General features: G+C 38.8%; 1 protein-coding gene across 2 annotated transcripts in view; it reads left to right on the top strand.

Moving 5' to 3' along the window:
- Window positions 1-25,192, top strand: part of LOC139459776 (protein SCAI-like) — a 46,911-nt gene that overhangs the window by 1,654 nt on the left and 20,065 nt on the right. Inside the window, exons 2-10 of one of the 2 annotated variants that reach the window (XM_071241440.1) lie at window positions 6,880-6,975; window positions 8,229-8,315; window positions 8,577-8,675; window positions 12,937-12,981; window positions 17,537-17,633; window positions 18,352-18,450; window positions 20,038-20,190; window positions 21,249-21,371; window positions 23,796-23,828. In XM_071241440.1, coding sequence (XP_071097541.1) covers window positions 6,880-6,975; window positions 8,229-8,315; window positions 8,577-8,675; window positions 12,937-12,981; window positions 17,537-17,633; window positions 18,352-18,450; window positions 20,038-20,190; window positions 21,249-21,371; window positions 23,796-23,828 — 832 coding nt within the window. The remainder of the gene's footprint in view (window positions 1-6,879; window positions 6,976-8,228; window positions 8,316-8,576; window positions 8,676-12,936; window positions 12,982-17,536; window positions 17,634-18,351; window positions 18,451-20,037; window positions 20,191-21,248; window positions 21,372-23,795; window positions 23,829-25,192) is intronic. The other variant, XM_071241441.1, reaches the window with a different exon arrangement.

The following is a 25,192-nucleotide window of genomic DNA, read 5'->3' as shown; positions in this document are numbered from 1 at the left end:
TTAGCATGTAAAACCATAGTGTTATGTAGTGGTGGTGCAGTCACATTCTGCAATTTCATGATTTATGTGTAACGCCTGTCTCAGGTATCAAATCAGCTGTAAGGTAGAGATATGTCATGGTGACAATTGTTTCTATACAGACAGGTTCTGCCTTCACAAGCTTGTTTAAATGCATTTCATAGATTTGTATACACCCTGGTATGGCAACAGTCAAATACTGCAACACTGAAAATGGCAACGCTACGCAATAGCCAGTTCACAAATATTACAGACATGCACCTGTATCTATCAGTAAAGGAATGCCGGTCATTATTGGCTTATCATATTAATGTAGTGGTTATATTGCTGGATTTTTGTGTATTTGTTGTGGTCTTGTAAATGTATTGTACATTATTATTGTGCATTCCATATTGACAGAGTAATGATGAAATATGTGTCAATTCTTGCACAATGATAACATAAAAATGCTTACAAATTTCAGATTTACTAATGTATACTTACTAATGTATACACAAACACTGTGGTTTGTAATATGAACACCCTCCGCTACACAGCTGTGTTGGGTGTTTTTTTAAATGTTCGTACTATACTAGGGCTGAGACGATACACCAACTGTGCAATCTTTTATGTATCACAATATCTTGCTCACCAGAAATTATGGTTTATTTGCATGTGCTCTTATCTGTGGTGTGAGACATCTTTTTCATAGAAATTTTACGGACCTGTTATGTGTTGATGGGGCTTTGGTCATCAGTACACCTAGCAGTGAATGGGTACCTGGTAGAATGAGATAGTTATGTGACTGTTAACCTTCTAGCGCCTCACAGTTTGCTTGGGTTCTATACTCCCCAAGGAGCTGAGAATGAAAATCATTTACTCTGATCCAGATGCCGAGCAATAATAAGATCTGTCATGGTCTAAGTGTATTTGGGCTATTATTAATTGGAAAGTGAGCTGTATAAATTCATAATATTTTCAAAAAAATATTCCGATATCAAGCTTTTGAACATCTCTGTAAAGTGATTGAAGTTTATTAGCACCCTGGAAAACTTTAATATGAGAAAAAGTTACTAAACTAAAGTGGTACTGATAGTATGTTCTTTCTAAGCTCACCAGTAGGACATAATTGAATCTATGGATTGTGCTAGAATCATGATAATCTTTAGTCTAGTACAAAATGTTCTGCAACTCTCAAACAACATGTCTCTCGATGTACAGGCTGTGCAAAAATACTTTGAGTTTGATACACCAGACTTGTTGATCACTGTCTTTTGGAATCGTTTTCTGAACATGTCATGATTACAGACTGAATGTTTGTTTCACAGGACTCCAAGATTAACAAGGGGTGGTCGGGTAGCCTAGTGGTTAAAGCATTAGCTCGTCACGCCAAAGACCCGGGTTCGAATCCCGACATGGGTACTATGTGTGAAGCCCATTTCTGGTGTCTCCCTGCCGTGATATTGCTGGAATATTGCTAAAAGCGGCGTAAAAACTCACTCACTCACTCCAAGATTAACATGATTAAATTGAAACATGTAAAACAAATGATAAAAAAACAACTGGAAAATTCAAATGACAACTTCTGCAACTGAGAGGATTAAAATGGGTTGGCAGTGTTTGATGTGCTGCGCAATTTCACATGTGTATGACACAACTAATTCGTGAACATCTCACAAAATGTGAATTAACATGATTAAGGCTCAAGCTTGTTAGCCTTGTTGCAAAATCATGGTGCAGTAGACTTCCCCATCCAACCCCCATGCCACACCCCAATTCCTGATTATGTAGAGATTTATCTAGAACTCTATACTAAGTGCCTTTGCCGGGAAATTTGGGGGGGTTGAATCTTTATTTTTTTTCATAATCAGGATTATTTGTTCCCCGTCGCGCGAAAGCGCGAAGCGGGGGATATAGTATTCACGACCGTCCGTACGTCCGTCCGTCCCACCTGTTTGTTGCCGCGATATCTCAAGAACTAAACCCTGGATTGTCTTCATATTTGGAACTATGGTGTATATACAGACTCCGCAGACACCAGTCGGTTTTGGTAACCTTGACCCCATTTTCAAGGTCACAGCAGGCAAATCTGCTTTTGGAGTTGGAAAACGGTGTTGCCGCGATATCTCAAGAACTAATCGCTGGATTGTCTTCATATTTGGAACTATGGCGTATATACAGACACCGCAGACACCAGTCGGTTTTGGTGACCTTGACCTCATTTTCAAGGTCACAGCAGGCAAATCTGCTTTTGGAGTTGGAAAACGGTGTTGCCGCGATACCTCAAGAACTAAACACTGGATATTTTTCATATTTGGAACTATGGTGTATATACAGACTCCGCAGACACCAGTCGGTTTTGGTGACCTTGACCGCATTTTCATATGATTCAAGTTATGTTTTATCTGTTCTGACTGAGACTGTGAGAGTGGCACCAACTGTGAGCATGGTGAGATACGGGTCTGATTATATTTCCATGATAACCTTGATCTCGATAACTTCATTGTACAGCTGTATCCATTATTGACTTATTGAAAGCTGTTAACAAGGAACTATCAAGGCACAGCACAATGGTGATCATCAATAACAATCAACATGATCAAGCTGACAACTGGGTTGATTGGTCCTTTAGTCTCCAGCCTACATCTAATCAGTGACATCTGACTGGATGTCATATTTTGTGCCCTTGGCAGAAAAAATGGGAAAATCATGTTATTTTGTTCAAAATTGGGATTTAAAAAAGTAATTTCTTATTTTTAGAGGACTCGTATAATTTGATCTTGCATTGTTACATTTCATTCAACTTGTTCCATACCACACATGATACAATACGGTAAAATTGAACCTCTCTCTTTTTATTTTTATTTTAAAGTGGGGGCATAAGTGTCCCAATCGTCTAAGGTTCCACACTTCACTGTGCAGAGTTGCATCTTTTGGGCATGCCAGAAGCCTATTGCTATTGTGGGGGCTGGGTGTGTGTGTCATCTTCTCATGGCTCTTGTGATTGTCTGTTATCAGTGGAATACAAGGGTGGGATTTTGATCATACTATCAACCACAGGTTAGCTTTACTTACAGGCTACCATGATAAAGCCAAAGTCAAGATAAGCATGATTTTACAGGAATTTCTTGTATGTCTTGTTATTACCGTTGGTAAACATTCTGAATTAGTCGCAGGTTTCAAATAACAATGACAAACCTTTGATTACAATCTCATTAAGCATGTTAAGCTCAGATCTCAGTGCTCGCTACCACTATGCATAGATATGAGGACATCCTATTAGGAGTCCTACATTAAAATGAAATTTGAAATATATAATTCTCACTTGTAAACCTTCTTGTGGTGTTATGACTACTTAAACTATGTTTATTTCTAACCATAAATGGATGTCAGTGACACTATGCATATTTATTTTGCATAATTGAATGTCTTATCTAATGATAGATTTTATAATGACATTTTGTGGAAATATTTCATTTCAGGGTACAGTAGGTCTTCTGCAACCCATGCTTGCCGTAAAAGTCGACTATGCTTGTCGTAAGAGGCGACTAACGGGATCGGGTGGTCAGGCTCACTGACTTGGTTGAAGCATGTCATCAATCCCAAATGCATAGATCAATGCGCATGATATTAATCACTGGAGTGTCTGTTTCAGACTTGATTATTTACAGACCGCCGTCATATAGCTGGAATATTGCTGAGTGTGGCGTAAAACAACAAACCAAACCAATATTTTGGATTTGGATTCTAGTTTTTGAAAAGTTTGTTTTCAGTTTGAGAGGGAAATGGGAATGTTTTTATTGTGGAATTTTGTAAGCCACACAATTCAGCTGGGACTGGTATATGAGCATCACATGTTTTAGATAAATAAACCAGTCAGTGATAATGTTGAAAACATCCAAAACTGAAGTTGAGCCACTGAGCTTCATTCGTCAATCTGGAGCAAAGTGGCTATGTTTGAAATTTTTGATACAATGGGGGAGCGGTCAGGTAGCCTAGTGGTTAAAGCGTTCGCTCGTCACGACGAAGACCCGAGTTCGAGTCCCGACATGGGTACAATGTGTGAAGCCCGTTTCTGATGTCCCCCGCCGTGATATTGCTGGAATATTGCTAAAAGCGGCGTAAAACCATACTCACTCACTCCGATACAGTGGTGCTCTGTTGGAATTTACCTTTGATTCAAGTTCAGTTGAAATCATTCTGATAATGGCACTTGCATACTTTGAAGTTTGTTTGGCCTTAGGGCTTCTCATCTCTTCCTGTACATGTACCAGTAATTCTGCACCATTCTTGCTCTTATCACATAGTACAGCTGTGACATACTAGTCCTGTTTTGTAACACATAGACGTTGAACTGTTGTAGGATCAATCATGTTTATCCCACTGGAAAAGTCAGCCCAGCTAATGGAGTTAAATAATCAATTGCTTGATATTAGCCATGTTTGTCTGCAGTCTATGAATTATTAATCTGTGGTGAGGTTGGTTGTCACCCAGATGGCTGATTGAACAATGTAGCCACGCAGCATGACTGTCTACTAACCACAATGTCTGTCTGTATCACTGGATATAGATAGAAATACCTCAAAAGTCATTAACTGGCTGAAGATCAACACCATAGTTGGAGTTCTAGTATCTTCACCATGTAAAGATCTGGGCTAGAATTGCTTGTTGTAGGAGGCAACTGACAGGATCAGGTGGTCAGCCTCGCTGTTGATGCAAGTCACCGTATCCCATTTGTGTAGATTGATGCTCATGTCAGTCACTGGATTGTGTGGTCCAGTTTCATTAAAGAAGACTTAATGAGGGATGCAGAAAACTGCTACAACTTGTACAATAGTAAATAGCACACCCAAATTTATAAACACTCCAGAAATTCTGTTTTCGAGCCTCATCTATTCCCATGAAATAACCTGTTTTGATCATGTCGATACTGAAGCCAGATTGCCATGTCATTTCTGGAGGTGGGTAGCCTTGTGGTTGAAGTGTTTGCTCTTCATGCCCAGGCCTGGGATCTGTTCTCAACATGGGTATAGCATGTGAAGCCCATTTTTGTTGTCCCCAATCATGATATTGCTGGAATATTTCTTAAATTAGCTTAAAAAATAACTCACTCATTCACGCTGATTATCATTTCATTTTGAATTTTGGGAAATTAGCTATTTTTGAAATTGTATTGTATCCTAAAATAAAGTTCTGGGTAGCAATGTGTTGTCGGAATGTATTGATTCCGCTAATGACATGATTGTACTGTGATGTAATATGAAGTACAGTTACCATGGTTATCTTTCATGTTAATCACTGGGGACATGAAATCAGATAAGCTTGATGTTTGTAAATATCAAGGGACTGGTATCAGGAAATTACAATTGAACAGGTTGTCATGGCGATGTCAGGTGGAAATGAATAGACCTAAGTTTGAGAAGCTTGTACATGTCCAGTAACTTGTACATAATTTTAGCAGTTCATTCTTCAGTCAAATAGCCTCATATGTTCTTGGTAGCGGTGGGGTAGCTTAGTGGTTAAAGCGTTCACCTTCACGCCCGGGTTCAATTCCCCGCATGGGTACGATGTGTGAAGCCCATTCCTGATATCCCCCGCCAAGATATTGCTGGAATACTGCTAAAATCAGCATCAACCATAATCAATCAATTATATTTTCTTGACTGAAAAACATGCAATGAGAAGAATAATATCAGGGAATTATCTAGATTGGCTCAGTAGCTGATATAGCCAATGTCGGTAAAAATTCCCCAAGTCAGAGTATGGCCATGATGGTTACAATTAATGTTATCATGGTTATGTTGTTTTGTTAATTGTGCAAGTGAAGACCAATTCTAGCCCGGATCTTCACAGGTTATGGCGTTGTAGAGATGATAGAAGGGCTAATAAATAGCAAGAAGGTTTAATGCTTAGTTTTATGTCATTGCATTAAATGCAAGTTTTAATGCAATGTTAAAATACCCTGAATTTACAGGGATTTATCTTCAGCTCCTCATAGGCCGATATTCTGGCCCAAGTCAGCAGCAAATGTCAGTAAAAATTCCCAATTCATGGGAACATAGTTATGACAACTATATGCCTTTGTGGAGTTGACTTGTATATCAAGGGGCGGTCGGGTAGCCTAGTGGTTAAAGCGTTCACTCGTCACGCAGAAGTACCGGGTTCGATTCCCGACATGGGTACAATGTGTGAAGCCCATTTCTGGTGTCCCCCGCCATGATATTGTTGGAATATTGCCAAAAGCGGCATAAAACCATACTCACTCACTCACTCACTCACTCACTTGTATGTCATGATAACAGGACCAGTAAGCTGATAAAGAGGAAGAGGCATTGCTGTATTGAATGCAAATAAGGACACACTTTATCATTTTTTTGTTTCATAGATTTATTCCAACTTTTCCACACAAGGATGGTCGAAATCAAAATCAAAATCAAAATCATTTGTTTATTTTATACGTCGAGATAAAACTGCAGCTGGCTTCTTGAATCACTGATAGTGATGTAGACATGGAATTTATATATAACATTTTATTTTGAATAAGAGGGTCTATATTACTATATAGACAATAAAAATATATTTTTTTATGTTTGATTATTTCTTTGACCAGCTGTGTTTCAGTCATGTCAGTAGGGGTGGTGGGCTGGTGAAACAAAAAAATTTTTGGTGTGGATTAAGTATTTTTTCCTAATTTGCCTGCCAAGGGTACTTGGTTTGGGATCCCTGATAAATATTTGTATTTGATTGAGGAAAATAAGTGCTTTAAAAAAAAGGTGTATTTTGAATACATTTGCCTGTAAGCCACTTGGTTTGGAATCCTAGATAAATCCCTGAATGTATTATCTGCATGCTGTGATGAGATTGTTGTCATGTTTCTTGCAGAGACTTACCCCAGTATGGCCACAAACAATGGCAGTCCTACTTCGGCCGGACGTTTGATGTGTACACAAAACTGTGGAAGTTTCAGCAGCAACACAGGTAGGACTTCACATTCAGCATCGTATGACTTCTTCAGTGATTAGCAAGATATGATTAAGCATGATTGATTCAGCAAGATATCCCTGCTCATATAGCAACATTTTGCAAATGTGATTTAATACTCTTTTGTTTCAATAAATTAAATTGAAACGTTTTAAAGTCTTTTTGTCAAAAGTGACAATATGCTTAAGAAATTTGTTTTATGGTTTGAATTGTAATAATGTTTTCATATGTTATTATGAATGTAATGTAACAACAAGATATTCAAGGTAACTTTAGCCGCTATCTCCAGCTTCTAATCATGAGTCTAGTGCTTACATGGCTTCAGGGAACACCATTAATAGTTTTTCAGGGCCTAGAACTTTTGTTAGATTTATTACCGGTAGTCACTGCTTCAAAACATGAAAACAATTATCTGTGACATGTCGAGGGGAACAATTAAATTTTGTTCACGAAAGATTTTCTTGGAACTTCTTGGCTTGATCGCAGTGCCACCTGTGGCTATTACCATGATTACGAGTTATGTTCCGTCTATGTCCCTTCTATTGACCAATCAGATTCCACCTCTCACATCACTTGCATTTGCATTTAGCAAAATGGCAGCACCCAGTCAAGATGATGTGATCGATAATCAAGATCCTTATTGTAATAAATGGGTCTTACCTCACTAAGTGCATCAAATCACTTGAGCACCTTGATTAATAGATTTGGAAAACATCGGTTGACGCCCAGTTGTTGGTACACACGGTTTGCAAAATGTGCTATCAACTGAAATCAACTCGCCATCTTGTTTATCAACTGGCAACGTTAGAAATTGGCACTAGTCCTGTAGTCCTTGCCAAACTGCCTAATAGTTAAGGTATCATAAGGACTAGTAGAAATTTGCCCTTTCTAAGGGTTTTGCTATATATTATCACTATGAGGACTAGATGACTAAAACTTTTAGTTTCTAACACTGAACCTGATGTCGACTTTGTTACGCGACTTTGAATGAACTATGGATAGACTTGCATGCACACACAATCAACTGGGATGTCCCTTGTAGCATGGACCATGTTCAAGATGAAAAATGGATGTCAACATGGTCAAGGGGTCCCTGTCATCATAGCCCTGGTATCGATGTGAAATACTGAGGGGTCCTGAGATGCAAATATTATGGTGAAAATCCTCAAGAACACTCATGACATTCCATTTGGATTATGACAATCAGTGATACCATTATTAGTAACTCTTACATAATTTTGTGTTTTCAGACAAATACTCGATTCCAAGTACGGCCTGAAGAGATGGCAGATTGGAGAAATAGCTTCCAAGATAGGACAGCTTTACTACCATTACTAGTAGGCTACTTATTTCAACTTCTTCAATTCTATTTTCTAAACCTTATTGATGGATGGATGGATGATGGCGAGATGGAGCAGAGACAGACAGGATGTTGTATGGACAGATAGACACTGCCCAAAGACCAAGCTTTTCACACAGGAATAATCTAGGCTTCAATAAATAACTCCTTAAAAACTGTTGCCTTCTTCAGCTCCGACTTGTTAAGGTACCGGTATGTGTGTTTCAGTTGTATTTACCTTTACTTCCATATTTTCCAGTTTGCGAACCAGTGAGACGAACTACTTGAACGAGTCTTTCTCTTTCTACTCTGCGATACGGATGAGAGCTTACTACTCCAAGGCAACCAAAGAGGAGAGGTACAATCATTACACCAGCATGGTCAGCCATTCCTTGCAGGTCTGCTCTGTACATGGTCCCCGTTCCACAAAGCGATCTTAGCTCTGCGATGGTAGTAAGTCAGTGTTATAGAATGAGAGTTACGATCGACTTAGTACTAAGATCACTCTGTGGAACAGGGCCCAGGCCATGTGTGGTCAAAGAGTCACAACATGCTATGCAGAGTTGTGTCCCTTAGCCATACCAGGATCTGCTGGTACAAATCTAGATCTATGATTATAATCCTTGTCAGCGCAAACCCTGTGTTCATGATTTTCCCCAAAGTTGTAAACGTCTATGACCTGCATCACTTTGGGCGATTCTCTGTCCTTTATCTGACATGATACAATTGAAATAATGTTCAAACTGGTGTTATTCTGCTAAAATATAGGTAAATGTGTTACTAAAATTAAGAAAAAAGAACCTTTTTCCTTTGAAATAAGGCTAACATTTATTGAATTAACTGATTAAGTACATGCAGACCATGTTTTATTTGTTTTATGGATTGTACCTGTAAAATATCTGAAGGTAGGAGGGAAGGATCGATAATAAATATCTCTGAAAAAATCAAAGAAGCAATGGCTAAATAGTACCTTTTATCATGTATTGTATATAATGATTTCACCTTTTTGATTTTCATTATTTGGGGAGGGGTATGAAGCTATCCTTGCACTTTAGGTACAGCAAGTTGGAGAGAACAAACATAGTCAATATATCTCTAAATATGGAGATAAACAGGTTATTTCTAACTTAAGCATGTTAAGAATTTGTTTCTCATTTTTTTTTTTTAAATTTACTTTTTGGAAATGACTTAAATGTAAAAGATGTAATTATATTGTCCTGATCTTATTCAGAATAGCTTATCAAGATAAACCCATCACCACCTTATCGATTATTTTGAATGATCAATTTCAGTTTGCCACTACCAGTAACTTGTCATGTGGTGCTCTTTTTTCTTCATCTGTTCATCCATCCATTCTCATCTTGTCTGTATTTCACTATCAGAACTTTCATCTGTATTTCAAGTAGATCTTTCCAATGTAAGGTAATTTTCTTATAGATTATTCACCTTTTATACTCTGAATATATCCAAATGAACATAGGTCCCCCACACCCCCTGTTCATCATATCATAGGAGTTGACTAAAGAAAGACATTGCCACCATTGCTGATCATGCTGATTGTGTGTCATCATAACCTAACAATCTCATTAAAATCAGATCTTAGTTCTCGCTACCGTTAAACAAAGATCTGACGACATCCCATTACGGGTCACGTCAGACCAATGGAATGACCAATCAGAAGGCAGCTTTCTCATGCTTTACGGAACTAATTTCAAATTTGAAACCTGAACAAAAAAACATTCTGGAATGGTTATAGATGGTCTAGATTGTAAGGATTAATTCGTTAACTATCTTTCGGAGTTAAAGTTTTCGAGGTTCCATGATTAGAAATCATATTCCGACTTTCACTTTCAGAATCTGTAAGCGATGCTCTGATTGGTCGGATGAAAGGTCGTCTGACGTGACGCCTAATGAGATGTCCTCAGATCTTTGTTTAGTGGTAGCGAGAACTGAGGTCTGATTTTAATGAGATTGCATAACCGAATGGTATGGATTGTTGATCATGCTATCAACCACTGGTTTGCCTGGCTCAGACTGGGTTATTTGCAGACTGCCTTCATGTGGCTGGAATATTGCTGAACGCAATAACTCAACACGCACTCATTCTTTTTTAATAATTCACTTGACTAGATATCTCTGTTCATGAAGGATTTCCCCCAATCAGATTTATTGCACTGAAAGATGAAGGGGATCAGGCATTTGTCCCTGGGAGATATCATATATATGACCCCTATTTTGAAACCCATCTTCATGCCAGAGATATCAAGTTCAGTTGACACAGTATTAACATCACAGTATTAACACCACAGTATTAGCATGGCATGATGTAGGGTTGCCATGTTAGTCAGTGCCTTGGTTTTACAGATACATGATGGGGATATAGATATTGCAATACGTTTGAAGCATAGAAAGTATTTTACTGATATTGTTTAGGTGAAGAAAACAATATTAAAATCAGGGCCCTGTGCCACAAAACGATCTCAGCACTAAGGTAGTTGTAACTCCCATACATGAACATAGACCTACGATGGTCGTAGCGCTAAGATTGTCTTTTGAAAAGGGGTCCATGGGGCTGTTGTTCGAAGCAATCTTACCGCTAAGGTGATCGTAACTCCCATACCTTAACATAGACTTCCGACAGTCGTAGCGCTAAGGTTGTTTTTGTACAACGGCACCCAGATCTTTTACTTCAATTCAATACCTCACTCAACATCTGACACACTTTTCATAGGTCAGGGGGCACGGACGGCCAAGTTGTCTGCGGCATGGCAAATCTCTGTGCAGAGTTACGTCCCTTGCTTATGCCAGGATCCTATGATTGTGGGTTCAAATCCTGATTGGTCCCAATTATGTTTCTAGGTTTGTCAGCACCATACCCATGCCTGTAGGTTTAACCTCAGTGGTAAACGTCTGAGACCTGCATCACTTCAGGCTTTCCTCCCACATTTAGCTGACACGCTGCGATATAACTGGAATACTGTTACAAGCGGTGTTAAACTTGACTCACTCATAGGAGCTGACGTTAGGTAACCATTAGTGAACTATGATAACCCAATCAATATAAAGGATGTATGCCTTTTGGATCCAGTCAGATCATGGCTTTCTAAAGTGATTATTTTTTTTACACGATCCATTGTCAGATGCAATGCAATTTCTTCTTGGTCTAGATTCCAGTCTTAAAAAAACAAACCATGTAAATGTTCTCTCAATTGTATGCCCTCAGAAACTACCGGATGTAAACTATCCACGGCATACCATATTATTCATTATTCAGAACTGCCTGTTTTCATTCGATTTCAAGACACAGAAATCAAATATGCTACTCCAAATGCCTTGCTGACTTGTACTGAGAATTTCAAAGCTAATTGGCTGATAAGAAGGTCACCTGACCTGCAATGAAGGATCGAGTTGCCAGATCTTGACAGAGAGAGGTATTGAATCAGCGTAGAAGATTTAGTTTTATGAAATTGAGGGAAACATGTTCTTTACACCATCTATGAGGAGCCACGAGTCGGTCCACAACCAGTAATTCTCTCTCGGGTTCTATGTAATGACAGTAGAGCAAGATTAATTTTCAAATATTACTTCATAACTTCATAAATTGTTCAAGATAAGTGTTGGGTGATTATGACAATGTCAGAAGAGCATATTTTTGAAATTATTTATACTGTTCAAAAGAAGTTAAAGAACACCTGATTCTTTCATATTTGCTATACTTTACTATGGTAATATGAAAGCATCTGGTGTTCTTTAACTTCTTTTGAGTGGTATACATGTCAGGACTATGTGATGTAACCAAGTTTATTCAATTCTGCAATATATAATGTATTGAAAGTTATTTGGTTTTGCTGTTACCATGGTTACATAGAACACTACAAAGAATAACATCTTGCAGATTGACCATAGTTGTACATAGGACCAATGTATAACATTAGAAAAGTGTTTCTCGGCTAATCATGTTCAGTTTCCATGTTACCATGATTGTCTTTGATTAGCGTGATCTGTGAAGGAAATTACCAATATGCATCCTCACAATGAGCAATCCTTGAAATGCAAATTTACAGATTGTCCCTACAAAGAATTCACTAATGAAACTTACCTGATTTATTTTTCTTGCCATTGTGTGTAAATTCCAGTTGAACAACGACAAAAGGTTTTGTTTATACTGGTTCTTTGTGGCTAGAATTTTAGTCACATTTGGCCTTCTTTTATTACTTGGTTTGCAGACTTATTTTAAATTAATATGTTTTGTGGTCAAAGGTAAGATAACCTTTTTGAGGTGATCCCTTACAATATTTTTGGTAAAAGAATAGAGAAAAAATGACATAAAATTGCTGCATTGACTGTATGTATCATTGAATGACAATGAAAGAGTTACTTCCCTTTCCCTTATAAATTTACGTTTGGAGACTATTTTTTTGTTACTGAAATTTGTTAAAAGACAAGCAACTGGCTACCTGCCTAGTCTTTTAACATATTTCAGTTTTAGAAACAATGTTTAATTTCATTCCACAAAATTTTCAATCCGATCTGTAAACCAGAGAGTAAAAAAGGCCTTGCTGTTTTCTAGGTGGTATGCCATTGTTTAGTGCTAGATGTTTTCCTATTCTACTCCACAGTACACTACATGACATAGGGAAGTCACTAGTTATCTCCCATGACAGGTCAGTCTAAGGCGGCCCTGGTGACAGCGTCTCCTATAGTCATCGTCTCTACATGTGCATGCATGGCTCAGTCCGGCGTCCGGCATTCCTTCCGTCAGTCATCTAGTTCTCACTGCTCATGATGTTGTAGGGAGTTAGGCACAGTCTTAGCTATAGTAGACATTTATGTCGGGACAACCTTGAGTTGCAAGTTCTGTGATAGATGGCATGAGTTATCATGTCCAGTAGGGAGCTAATGATTTTAAAGTATTTATAGAAAATCTGATATTTTCCGTGTTTCAGAAACTCTAATTCCTCAATCATCACATTGGTAACGACATCCATTATTATCCCTGTAGCCAGACATAATGAATAAGATGTCATATATTTCTTCTCAAAGTAAATAACGCCAGGACCCCTTCTAAAAAATACCCAAGCAGTTCATTGTAATGATTGTTCCCCTACTTTCTATAGGCATTCCTTGTACTGAGAATGCTTTTTATCCTACTGACAAGGTCACTGTCAATAAAGTCTCTTGCCTCATAATATTATGAGATCATAAATTTAGGAAAAATCTTGAAATATTTTCCAAGTAGAAGCCCACCCCTCCATAACTGTTGTGTCCTCAACCCTTCCGCTTTAGTCCTCACCAGCTTATGATGTCCTCCTTGGCTTAGATGATGCCGTCATGTACAATCTGTGGTCCCTGTACTGTATCGCTGTGTTGTTAGACAGCTGCGTTATCAGCTACCTGTGTCAGTAAGTAGATCTCGTGTTAGGCATATTGTAACTTGCATACCAGTGACATGCACACCATTAATCTGCATACCAGTGACTTGCAAACCAGTAACTTGCATAACAGTGACATGCATACCATTGACATGCACACCAGTAACTTGCATACCATTGACATGCATACCAGTGACATGCAAACCATTAATCTGCATACCAGTGACTTGCATACCATTGACATGCATACCAGTGACATGCACACCATTAACTGCATACCAGTAACTTGCGTACCAGTGACATGCATACCATTGACATGCACACCAGTAACATGCATACCAAGAACTTGCATACCATTGACATGCACATCATTGACATGCACACCTGTAACCTGCATACCAGTAACTTGCATACCAGTGATATGTCAGGGTATATCATACCAGTAACTGGCATACCAGTGACCTGTACAGGGACATCATACCAGTAACTCAGATACCATTTGTATGTTTAACAGTAATTTACATGAAAGACACATACTCACCATCGACATCCTTACCAGTAACATGCACACAACTTGCATCACAGCAGTAAAGTGTTTCCGATGACATGCACACCAGTGACACTGTGCCAAGGACATCAATACTAGTGCGTGCAGCTTCTCATTGTCACATGCTTCTGTGTTAGATTCATGCAAATTGTCATTTCCCAGTTAACATGTTCCAGTGAGACTTACATGGCTCATTACACAAGTCAATTGTCTTAAATCATGTTGAAATTGTATGTTAGAAGCAGTGGTATGTACTGTTTAGTGTTTAAAGACATACAGACGAATCCTTGCTATAAATGTATCTTATTATCTAGGTTTTTTGCAACTAGAAGATTAAGTATAATCATGATAATTGCAATAACTCATGTAGCATAATTGTTGAAACAAGCAAGATTGTCCCAAAACTGTCTTTTATTTTTAATAAAATAATCCCATCCCCCGTAACGTCTGAGACTGGGTCACTGACTTGATATTAAGGATGATATATACAATGGATAGCCATGATATATGCATCATATAACACATCTGTGTGATATACGGTGGTATATGGTGGTGCTGCTTTGAGTGTTTGCTGTGCCCTGCAGTGACCTGTGTCTCTCCCTCTTCTCTACTGTAGACTGGATATTGTACCAATCGCACACTCTGTAACATGTCAACACTCGACGGCGCCATTATGGTTGCTATGGTAATGGGTGTCACGGTTCCAGTCGGGACAGCTTTTGTCATGATTGGGATATATGATTTTCTAACTGTTGAATGTTCTGATGTAAATCTCCTGAATGGTCAACTTGCTTGGGTGGTGGGTTGAGTGGTTGTCAGCACAGGTGGTGGGTTGATGAAAGAATAACACTAACAGTTACCTTGCATGTTCAGTGTAACATGTTGGTGATGTCTTGTCAGTGTTGGACTGATTACTACAGCTGCTAGACTGATCGGCACACTTATCCACATTGAGGGCCAACTGTTGCACATGGTTAGACCCAACTGAGGTTAAGAAGCCCTAGTATTTATGTCTTCTAAAGGATCATTTGCAAATTGTACCAGGGCATTATTTTTAAAAATGAAAGTTCAAGATTGTCTGTTTTTGACTGAATAAGGATGGTGACTTTGTGGATCTTTATTGTGTGACAATGGCAGTATGGTTATTGTGATGGAGAAGGGATTCAGGCCATGTTCCTTGATGTACACTGAACATGAGAACCAGATCGTCTGAGGTGTTGAAATCACCATGTCCTTTGACCATACTAGTATCCATCAAAATGGAACAGAATTATTTATTGTTAGCTTTTGGCTCCCAGACTTCAGAAATTGTTGTCAGAACACAAGAATACATAGAACTCATGCAAGACTTTTTTAAAATTGTATACAGAGTATGCTGACCCTAATAAATTTTAAAACGGAAACAAATACATATCTGAAAAGCACTATTTGTTTATTCTACCACATAACTTTAATATTTAACAGAAATACATTAACATGCAGTAGTTAAAACTCCCAAGACAACTGATTGACTTTGGTTAAATGATATAACAAGCTTAACTAACACTGCACACATGGCAACTTTTTGAAGAACAAAAAATAATAGTCTTTATTATTTTTGTTGCCACCTACCGACCAGAGTTTTACACAATAAAATTTGAAAACCCAAGAAATAGAAAGTCTTGCCTCACAAGAGTACTGTGTTCAGTGACGAGGCACAGGTCCCAGTAACAGAGCATGCTGAGGAGCCAATGCTGTAGTAATCAGTCAAACAGAGGCTGGACACTGTGTAATGATAACATGTGAAAACTTGAGTTACCATGGTTACATGGATTATCATTATCTTACTTAGCCAGTTGTGGTTGATGTTGTGCATAATTTATTCCTGTATCACATACGCTAGCCAACTTTTGATATGGATGTTTTATTGTGTAACAAAACTTCTGGAATTCTGTATTTATGATGCATGATACGTAGAAGAAAATGTGTTGGTTCCATGGCAATATCAAATATTTATATAAGGCAGATCCTACATGTCCATGCAGTCTGTCACATTCAGTCCCAGGCTACCTACTGATTGCAGGATAGAAGAGACCCGTGAAGATCCAGGGTAGAATAGGACTTCAGCAACCCATGCTTGCCGTAAAAGGCGACTTTGCTGGTTGTAAGGGGCGACTAACGGGATCGGGTGGTCAGACTCGCTGACTTTGTTGATGCATGTCATGGATTCCAATTGCATGGATCGATGCTCATGATGTCAATCACTGGATTGTCTGGTCCAGACCCGATTATTAACAGACCGCCGTCATACAGCTGGAAGATTGCTGAGTGCGGCGTTAAACAACAAACCAACCAAACCAAACAGGATAGAAGAAGCCCTGGTATCATGTTTGTTATGTGTACTCACCGACAAAAGAAATGTGAATAGACGTACCATACATGTTGGCTAATATATGAAGGGTTACTCGTATTCAAGAGATGGTTCGTAGCACAAACAAACAAACTATTAAGTTGTGCGAACTGACACTCATGAACGCATCACATTTGACCTCATATATCCATGATAATACACCATTTGTCTTGTGCAGGATTAGCGTGTAAACTTTGGAAATTATGTGTGGCATATCGTGATAAGAATAATGACACTGTGGTAACAGTTTACTGATTTCTACCTTTGTCATTACTTGGTTCACGTTGGAAACATCTCTTTTTAACATACATTCTTCTGTATGTTTGTATGGTTCGCGTTTCTTTTGGCGGTGTAAAAGAATATAAAAGCCAACTGATGTCAGTCTGGTCAAACCTAAACATTTTGACAGTTGGTTTGCCAGATTTGAGTCTGTCTGCAATTTTAACCTCTTGTCCAAAGCCAGTGTAAGTAAAATTATTTTTGGTCTCAGCCCAGCTAATAATAGCACAACTGGTTTGCCAGAATTTTGCAATTTTTGCAATTAGTCCAAAGTCAAGTAAAACTGTAGACAGTCTCGTAAGCTGAGCGAATTAGCAGTCCACAAAACAAGACTGAAATCTACTGAAAATGCTGCTTAGAAAAAGCTTGGGCTAGTGTCTTGAAAAGTTCATGGCACAGACATCACTCCACTAGCCTCAACACATCATGCAACAAGCATACGTATCAAAAGTTGGTTAGTGTATGTACATCCATACGTACTGTTTTCAGAATAACTGGATCCCTTATGGTAATGGTAGATGTAAAGGTTTTCAATAACGTGAGCATATGTGCATAGGTGTGACACTGATCTGGGTGGGACTGTGTCAGTGATGTAGCAACCTTCTTGAAGGTGGTCATGTGTGATGTTGCAGGCCAGATCTGATGGTGAAGAAACTCCGCTACTATGCAAGGTTTATTGTTGTCTGCTTGTTGCTGAAGAAGATGAAGCTTGTACGGGATTTGGTCCGGGTAAGGCTGAAACCAATGAACCAATAACTTCTCTATGATTTGATGGTTTTGAGCCTAGTTCGAATGTTAAATCTTGGCCCACTCCACACCAGTTTATCCATAGACATTTTGTAATTGGGCCACTGTAGACAATCTTTATTTTCTTTAATTACCGTATTTGACATAATAAGCGCCCAGGGCGCTCTCAAAATTAGAAATAGGGAGCTCTTATTAGAATATTATTTTGGTGAAAAACAACAGAGTTGAAAGATAATAAATTTCGTGATTTATGCTGACAGCCTAAAATGTTTATATACGACATATATTTTTCCAGAATTTAATTTCCCATAATTAAGGATGCATATAACACACGTATTATACACGAATAAATAAGTCTTGTGTATATTGATCAATCGGAAGGGGTGCTATTTGGGATTGTTCACTAGCCAATATATTAGCAAATATCGCCATGGGAGCTTATTAGAGCGGGGCGCTTATTACGTCAAATACGGTAACATAAGGCCTGAATGGGGAATATTGCTATTTTCTGGAAGAAAGTTAATTTGACAGTTTCACGAATAGTTTAATTTTTATTTTGAAACATTATCATTTGATGTTGCACTTATTTAAACCCAATCTGATGAGCTACTGAGTCTGTCTGCTTGAATATCTTATGTATTTACATGACAATGATGATTTTGTATCATGAAGCATCTGTCATTGTTTACTCTGTTGTCAGGAATTGGCCAAACAAATAGATGACTACACCAGTGCATATGAACCAGACGATCAGCTGGAGTGGACGCTAGTTCTTGGAGAAATTAAGGCTTTCATTGAGGTATAAGGTTATTGCACCCCATGCTTTGTTTAATTGAGGACTAAAATGTAGCAATCTCATTAAAATCAGATCTCAGTTCTGGCTGCCGCTAAACAAAGATCTGAGGACATCCCATTACGGGTCACATCAGACCGACCATTCGTGAACTCTGACCGACCAATGGAATAACTGACTAGAAGTCGACATTAGCCAATCAGAAGGCAGCTTTCTCGGGCTTTACGGCACGAATTTCAAATTGGTGACTATGCTTTGACAAATTCTTGCTTAAAAATTTGAAACCTGAACGAAAGAACATTCTCGAATGGCCAATATATGGTCTAGAATGTATAGATTCAGTCGTTAAGCCCGTAACTATCGTTTGGAATACTCCGTTTTAAAGTTTTCGAGGCTGCATGATTAGAAATCACATTCCGACTGTCACTTTCATGATCTGGTAAGCGACGTTCTGATTGGTCGGATGAAAGGTTGTTCTGACGTGACCCCTAATGGAATGTCCTCAGATCTTTGTTTAGCCGTAGCGAGAACTAAGATATGATTTCAATGAGATTGAAAATGTAGGACCTTTCAGAAAGTGTGTTGTTGTATCCTGTTTGCATGATTTTCTACTTTGTATCAATTACAGAAAAGCCTGTCTTGTCTTCTCTTTAAAAAGGAAAAAGAAACTTGTTATTGAAAGCATACAAACACTGTTTTCAGGATCATTTGCTCCAAAGCCAAAGTTATAGTACAAATAATGATTGCAAAAGAGATTTGAGCACTAATGAATGTGGATGAGTTTTAGATGTATAGAATGGGTCGTTGTTGCCAAAAGATCAAAGATTTCGAGAGTATTTAGATTCAAATACTGTATCAAAATACAAGGACTCCCATAAATTCTCACACTGTCATGTATATGTTCAGGGGGCACAGTTGTCTGAGCTGTTGCAATTCACAGTACAGAGTTGCATTCCTTAGGTGTGCGGGAAACCTTTGACCATGGGTTTGAATCCCATGTTCACCCTTATTATGATTCTTGGTTTGTCAGCACCATACCAATGCTTGAGAGTGTGACTGTTTAAAGACCTGTGAAGTTCCGGGTTAGAATAGGTCTTCAGCAAACCATACTTGACGTAAAGGGCGACTATGCTTGTCGTAAAAGGCGACTAACAGGATCGGGTGGTCAGGCTCGCTGACTTGGTTGATGCATGTCATCTATCTAAATTGCGTGGATCGATGCTCATGATGTCAATCACTGGATTGTCTGGTCCAGACTCGATTATTTTACAGACCGTGGTTATATAGCTGGAATATTGCTGGGTGCGACGTTAAACAACAAACAAACAAACAACTAACTGTTTCAAAATCGGTAAACACCAATTTGGCTTTTCCTTCCATGTTAGCTGACATGCCATGATGTTAGAAATATTTTTGAAAGTAACATTGAACCGAACTCATCCCACTCACATCAGATTCCAGTTGATTTGAACAAGTGGAATTAGCGGATGTAGTGTGAGTTAATTATATGGGAATCTAGATAGCTCAGAGTCTATTGTGAAATAATCACTGGAAGTCAGTGTATATAGTGATGATGATGTTGCTTTTTCCCAGGCTGACAACATCATCAATGTGGTGGACGTAGACTCATCAACGATCGTTCTGTCACATCGACTCACACCACTCAATACCCCACCCCTGGACAAAGGCGCCCCTACATATCTCACGCTACAGGAGATCCTCATAGTTGGCAACTGCCACGAACAGGTAAGTTGTCTATCACCACACCTGACTTCCCTACCCCCTTAACACCCAACCCATCAACTCTCCATCCACTCAAAAGCCTCCATCCACTGAAAAAACACAAGTGCCCACTTTGTAACCAAATCCCTCAATACAACCCCCCCTTCAATATCCCATCCTATCAATACCCCACTTCTTCAATAGCTCTGCCCCTCATTTCTTACCCCTCTTGCAAACCCACCCCCTCAATATCCTGCCCCATCAATATCCATCCCATCAATAGCCTTTCCCCCTAGTATCCACCCCTTTCACACACCTTCCCCCTCAATATCCTGCCCAAACAATAACCTGCCCCATTAATAGCCCACCCCATCAATGTGTCCCTGCAGGTTCAGTGACCTGACACTAGACATGTTCTAGACTCTCACCAAAAACCACACTCTCACTCACTCACTCACTCACTCACTCCAATGTGTTCCTGCAGGTCAAGTTCAGTGAGCTGACACTAGACATGTTCTAGACTCACTCACTCACTCACTCCAATGTGTTCCTGCAGGTCAAGTTCAGTGAGCTGACACTAGACATGTTCTAGACTCACTCACTCACTCACTCACTCACTCACTCACTCACTCACTCACTCCAATGTGTTCCTGCAGGTCAAGTTCAATGAGCTGACACTAGACATGTTCTAGACTCACTCACTCTCTCACTCACTCACTCACTCCAATGTGTTCCTGCAGGTCAAGTTCAGTGAGCTGACACTAGACATGTTCTAGACTCACTCACTCACTCACTCACTCACTCACTCACTCACTCACTCACTCACTCACTCACTCTCACTCACTCACTCCAATGTGTTCCTGCAGGTCAAGTTCAGTGAGCTGACACTAGACATGTTCTAGACTCTATCTCACTCACTCACTCACTCACTCACTCACTCACTCACTCACTCACTCTCACTCACTCACTCCAATGTGTTCATGCAGGTCAAGTTCAGTGAGCTGACACTAGACATGTTCTAGACTCTATCTCACTCACTCACTCCCTCACTCACTCTCACTCACTCCAATGTGTTCCTACAGGTCAAGTTCAGTGAGCTGACACTAGACATGTTCCGCATGCTTCAAACCCTGGAACGAGAGCCCCAGGAGGATCTCACCAACCAGATCTACGATGCTTCCCCCGCACCGGGCCGACAGCCATTTGTGAGTACACCCTAGCCTCCGCCCATTTCACTTGACATCATTTCAACCATTCATACTCATATTTGGTTTTCAATGGCAGTGCCTTTTCAATTAGTGATGTATTAAATTCACTAATCATCAGTACAGTAATCTGTATATTTTAAGCAATGATAACAGAGTGAATATGGAAAATTATTTTTATTATTATTCACATGCTTACCATTGCTGTAGAATATGCTAAACTGATCCTCAATTCAGTTTGAAGGTAATCCAAGTGCAGACTGATGACATTTATATGTGTCTGAAACAGTGATACGCTTCCATCACAATGACGAAACATTTAAGACATTGATCACAGAAATTAAAAGGAAATACATTATAAATGTAAACATGTATATTACGGAAGTTATAACAGATCAATCAATCCACTGTAATCTTTTTATGTCAATTTTCTGTGGGTAACCATGGTAACAGAACCTCCTCCTTGAGACCCCAGTTGTATTGTTTTTCAGCCTTTGATATATATATATATATATATATATATATATATATATATATATATATATATATATATATATATAACACATCAGTTTGGACCTGCATTTTCTACGCCCTCGTGTGAACAAACAAATTTATCCTGGGTGTGCTTGATAGGTTTTAATGTTTTCAGGTGTAAACGAAACGTTGGGGATAATTGTGCCACATTAATTACCGTATTCGACGTAATAAGCGCCCTGCTCTAATAAGCGCCCACAGCGATATTTGTTAATATATTGGCTAGTGAACAATCTCAATTAGCACCCCTTCCAATTGATTAATGTACACAAGACTTATTTATTTGTGTATAATACGCACTCGTGTGTTATATGCACCCTTAATTATGGGCAATTAAATTCTGGAAAAATATATCTGTCGTATATAAACATTTCAGGCTGTCGGCATAAACCACGAAATTTACGATCTTTCAACTCAAAATAATATTCTAATAAGAGCCCCCTATTTCTAATTTTGAGCGCGCCCTGGGCGCTTATTACGTCGAAAACGGTATTGCAAGGAATGACATGATAAGCTTTTCAAACATGGAAATATAACTGATGATGAATTAGAGAACAATGAATGATCTAATGGCTTTGTTTGGAACAGCACAGCTGAGATATTTTTAGATGTGGTCCATTTAGATTTAGAATAACCAATATCCCTCTTAAACCTTGGTCAGTAATGTAATGTGTTATTGTAGAATTTTGGAATTAGTGTGTTATGAAGCTTGAGGATACTATGGGTTGGGGGAGGGTGGGATGGGATGGGATGGGATGCGGTGAAGTATCCCACCTGGGGGAGGAAAGTTGAAATCAAGCTTGTGTTAAGAAGGGTTGGGTGAAGTGTGCTGGGTAGGGGAGGAAAGTAGAGATCAAGCTTGTGTTAAGAAGGGTGGTGCCAGGGTGGGGTGAAATATCCTGGGTGGGGAAAGAAAGTAGAAGTGAAGCTTGTGTGACATGAAGTGTGGGGGGATGTGATGGGGTTTGATGAAGTATCCCATGTATGGAAGGAAGGTGAAGTTCTAGCTTGTGAGGGGCGGTGGGGTAGCATAGTGGTTAAAGCGTTCACTTGTCCTGCCAAAGAAGTGGGTTCAATATCCTGGTTGGGGCTTCTTCCCGAGGCAAGGGAGTTAACTGACTGTATAAGTCCAATTTCGGCCCTTGCCGAACTAGGCTAGAATTATGGAGTTATATTTTGGCTGGACTAGTCAAATCAAAATCGCAGTCAAGTATCCTGAGTGGGGAAGGGGGGCAATAAATAGAGATCAAGCTTGTGTGTTATGCAGACCATTCCCACCAATCTCCCCATTTTTCTTCTTCTTATTCTTCTGCTTCAGTGCCGTGGCAGCAATGTTTGTGTTAAACTCCATGTTTCTGTGATGCAAGTGTACCACTCTGTCCTGAATCATCTTCAGTGTTCAATTGAATCCTTGCTATTGTGCTTTCCAATTTTACAGATGTTAAGGTGTTCAATGACATTGCTTTCTGCTTACACAATGATGTGTTTTATCATTCAGAAGGAAATTATCTGTTAGCCATGCCTACCTTCTGCAAAATACACATGATTAAAGACAGTTGTCAATCTATTTACTTGTCAGAGTTACGCTTAATTTGTTTGGTTTGAAGTTGTGACTTTTGTTCCCACCTATTCCATACTTGTACAAATATTTGCCCCCTCTCTCTCTCCCCCCCCCCCCCCCCCCCGTCAAAAAAAGTTAACTACGGCCTTGCAAACAAATGCCTTTGAAATGCCTATTTTTAAGTTCTGCTGAACATACTCTGCAGGTTAGGCATGGCAGAACAGATATATTTCCATAGGTAGTCACACAAATAGTAAGAATTACATTTAACTATTTGAAATGTTCATGATTTAGGTTACATTCAGATTAGTTCTTTAAATTATTTTTAGATGCCTATGCCAAGACCACGAGCTGTAGGGGAGGTAACTCTATTATTCTTATATCTTGGGAAAGGTTATGTCTTCTCTTCTATGAGATGCCTTCCTATATGTACATGGGCATTGCAGCAAATATTATTCGCATGATTATGATGTACTCATTCTAAGCAAACTAACTCTACAAACTCTTATAAGGCCATTGTTTTTTTATTTGTTGGATCACAGCACTGATTATTTTGGTTAAAGTCAAGTCAGGAGGGAATAAAAATTATTTTTAAAATGCTGACTTCAGCTTCTTTTTTAAACTGGATAACCGAATGTTTTACAGATAATACCTGCAGGATAGGAAGGGGTAAATAAGAGAAAATTTTGTCATCTACAGCCCCATCCTGAGTCAATTTTGGCAAAAACAAGGGACATAACTCTAGATTTATTATGCAAGGAATTTCGCTCGAACGATATTTTGAACGAAATATCAAATTGAACATCATAAGTTATATAGATGTTGGTTCTTTTAAAACACTAAGTATATCTGAAATTAATTTTGCATTTGTGTCGGTGAAAATAAATTTGAGTAAATTTGGATGATATTTTTATATTTTTTAGAAAATATAGGGTCAACAGATCCGCGATCCAACAAGTACGAAAATATTGGCCTAACATTTATCTCAAATCAGTCGTATTAATCTTGTATTTGTATTGTCTTGATAACTTACATAATGTTACCAGCACAACCCTTCACATGTGTCAATCACAAAGTGAACTCTTTCTGTGCAGTAATGTAATTTTGCTCCAGAATTATATCAGAAGTTCTTTGAAATATTTTTTGGGACAGATGTGATCAAAATATTCTCCAGTAAAATAGTTTATTGAAGTTGTAAGGTTGTGTAGCAACTAGTTTAAGTAGAACATATGAAAACATGGCTGTGTGACCAGTGGTCGTCTCCGCTACTGTTGACTGTAGATGTAGCCTGTCGTAGCCTTCTGTAGCTAAGCTTGGCTTATTGCATGATGATCCGTGTCTGTCTCTCACCAAACATACGACGGTTGATCAATGTGAAGCTCATAACTTATCAATCAACCCTCGTAGATAATTACATTAGTTTTTCAGATACCAAAACAAAAGTGTTTGTTATTTCTACAGACACTGATAGTTTCGCAGCCTGATTCAAATTCTTTAAAAACTTATGACACAAGTGCCCCAATTCGCTGCATTATTGCCTGCTCATAATATCGATCACTGGATTGTCTGGTCAAGATTCAGTTTTGTACATGCCACTGTCATATGTCTGGAATAGTGCTGAGCACAGCGATTGAAAGCAAGCAAACAAAACCATGTTTGTTTTAAGAGTTTAGGAGTTTAGCTCAGTGTCTTAGCTGAGTGTGTGTCCTTATACCCGATGTCCTTG

Source organism: Haliotis cracherodii, unplaced genomic scaffold (assembly GCF_022045235.1).
Source record: "Haliotis cracherodii isolate W230 unplaced genomic scaffold, xgHalCrac1.p SCAF_13, whole genome shotgun sequence".
Taxonomy (NCBI): Eukaryota; Metazoa; Mollusca; class Gastropoda; order Lepetellida; family Haliotidae; genus Haliotis; species Haliotis cracherodii.
This window is presented reverse-complemented; position numbering and strand designations above follow the sequence as displayed.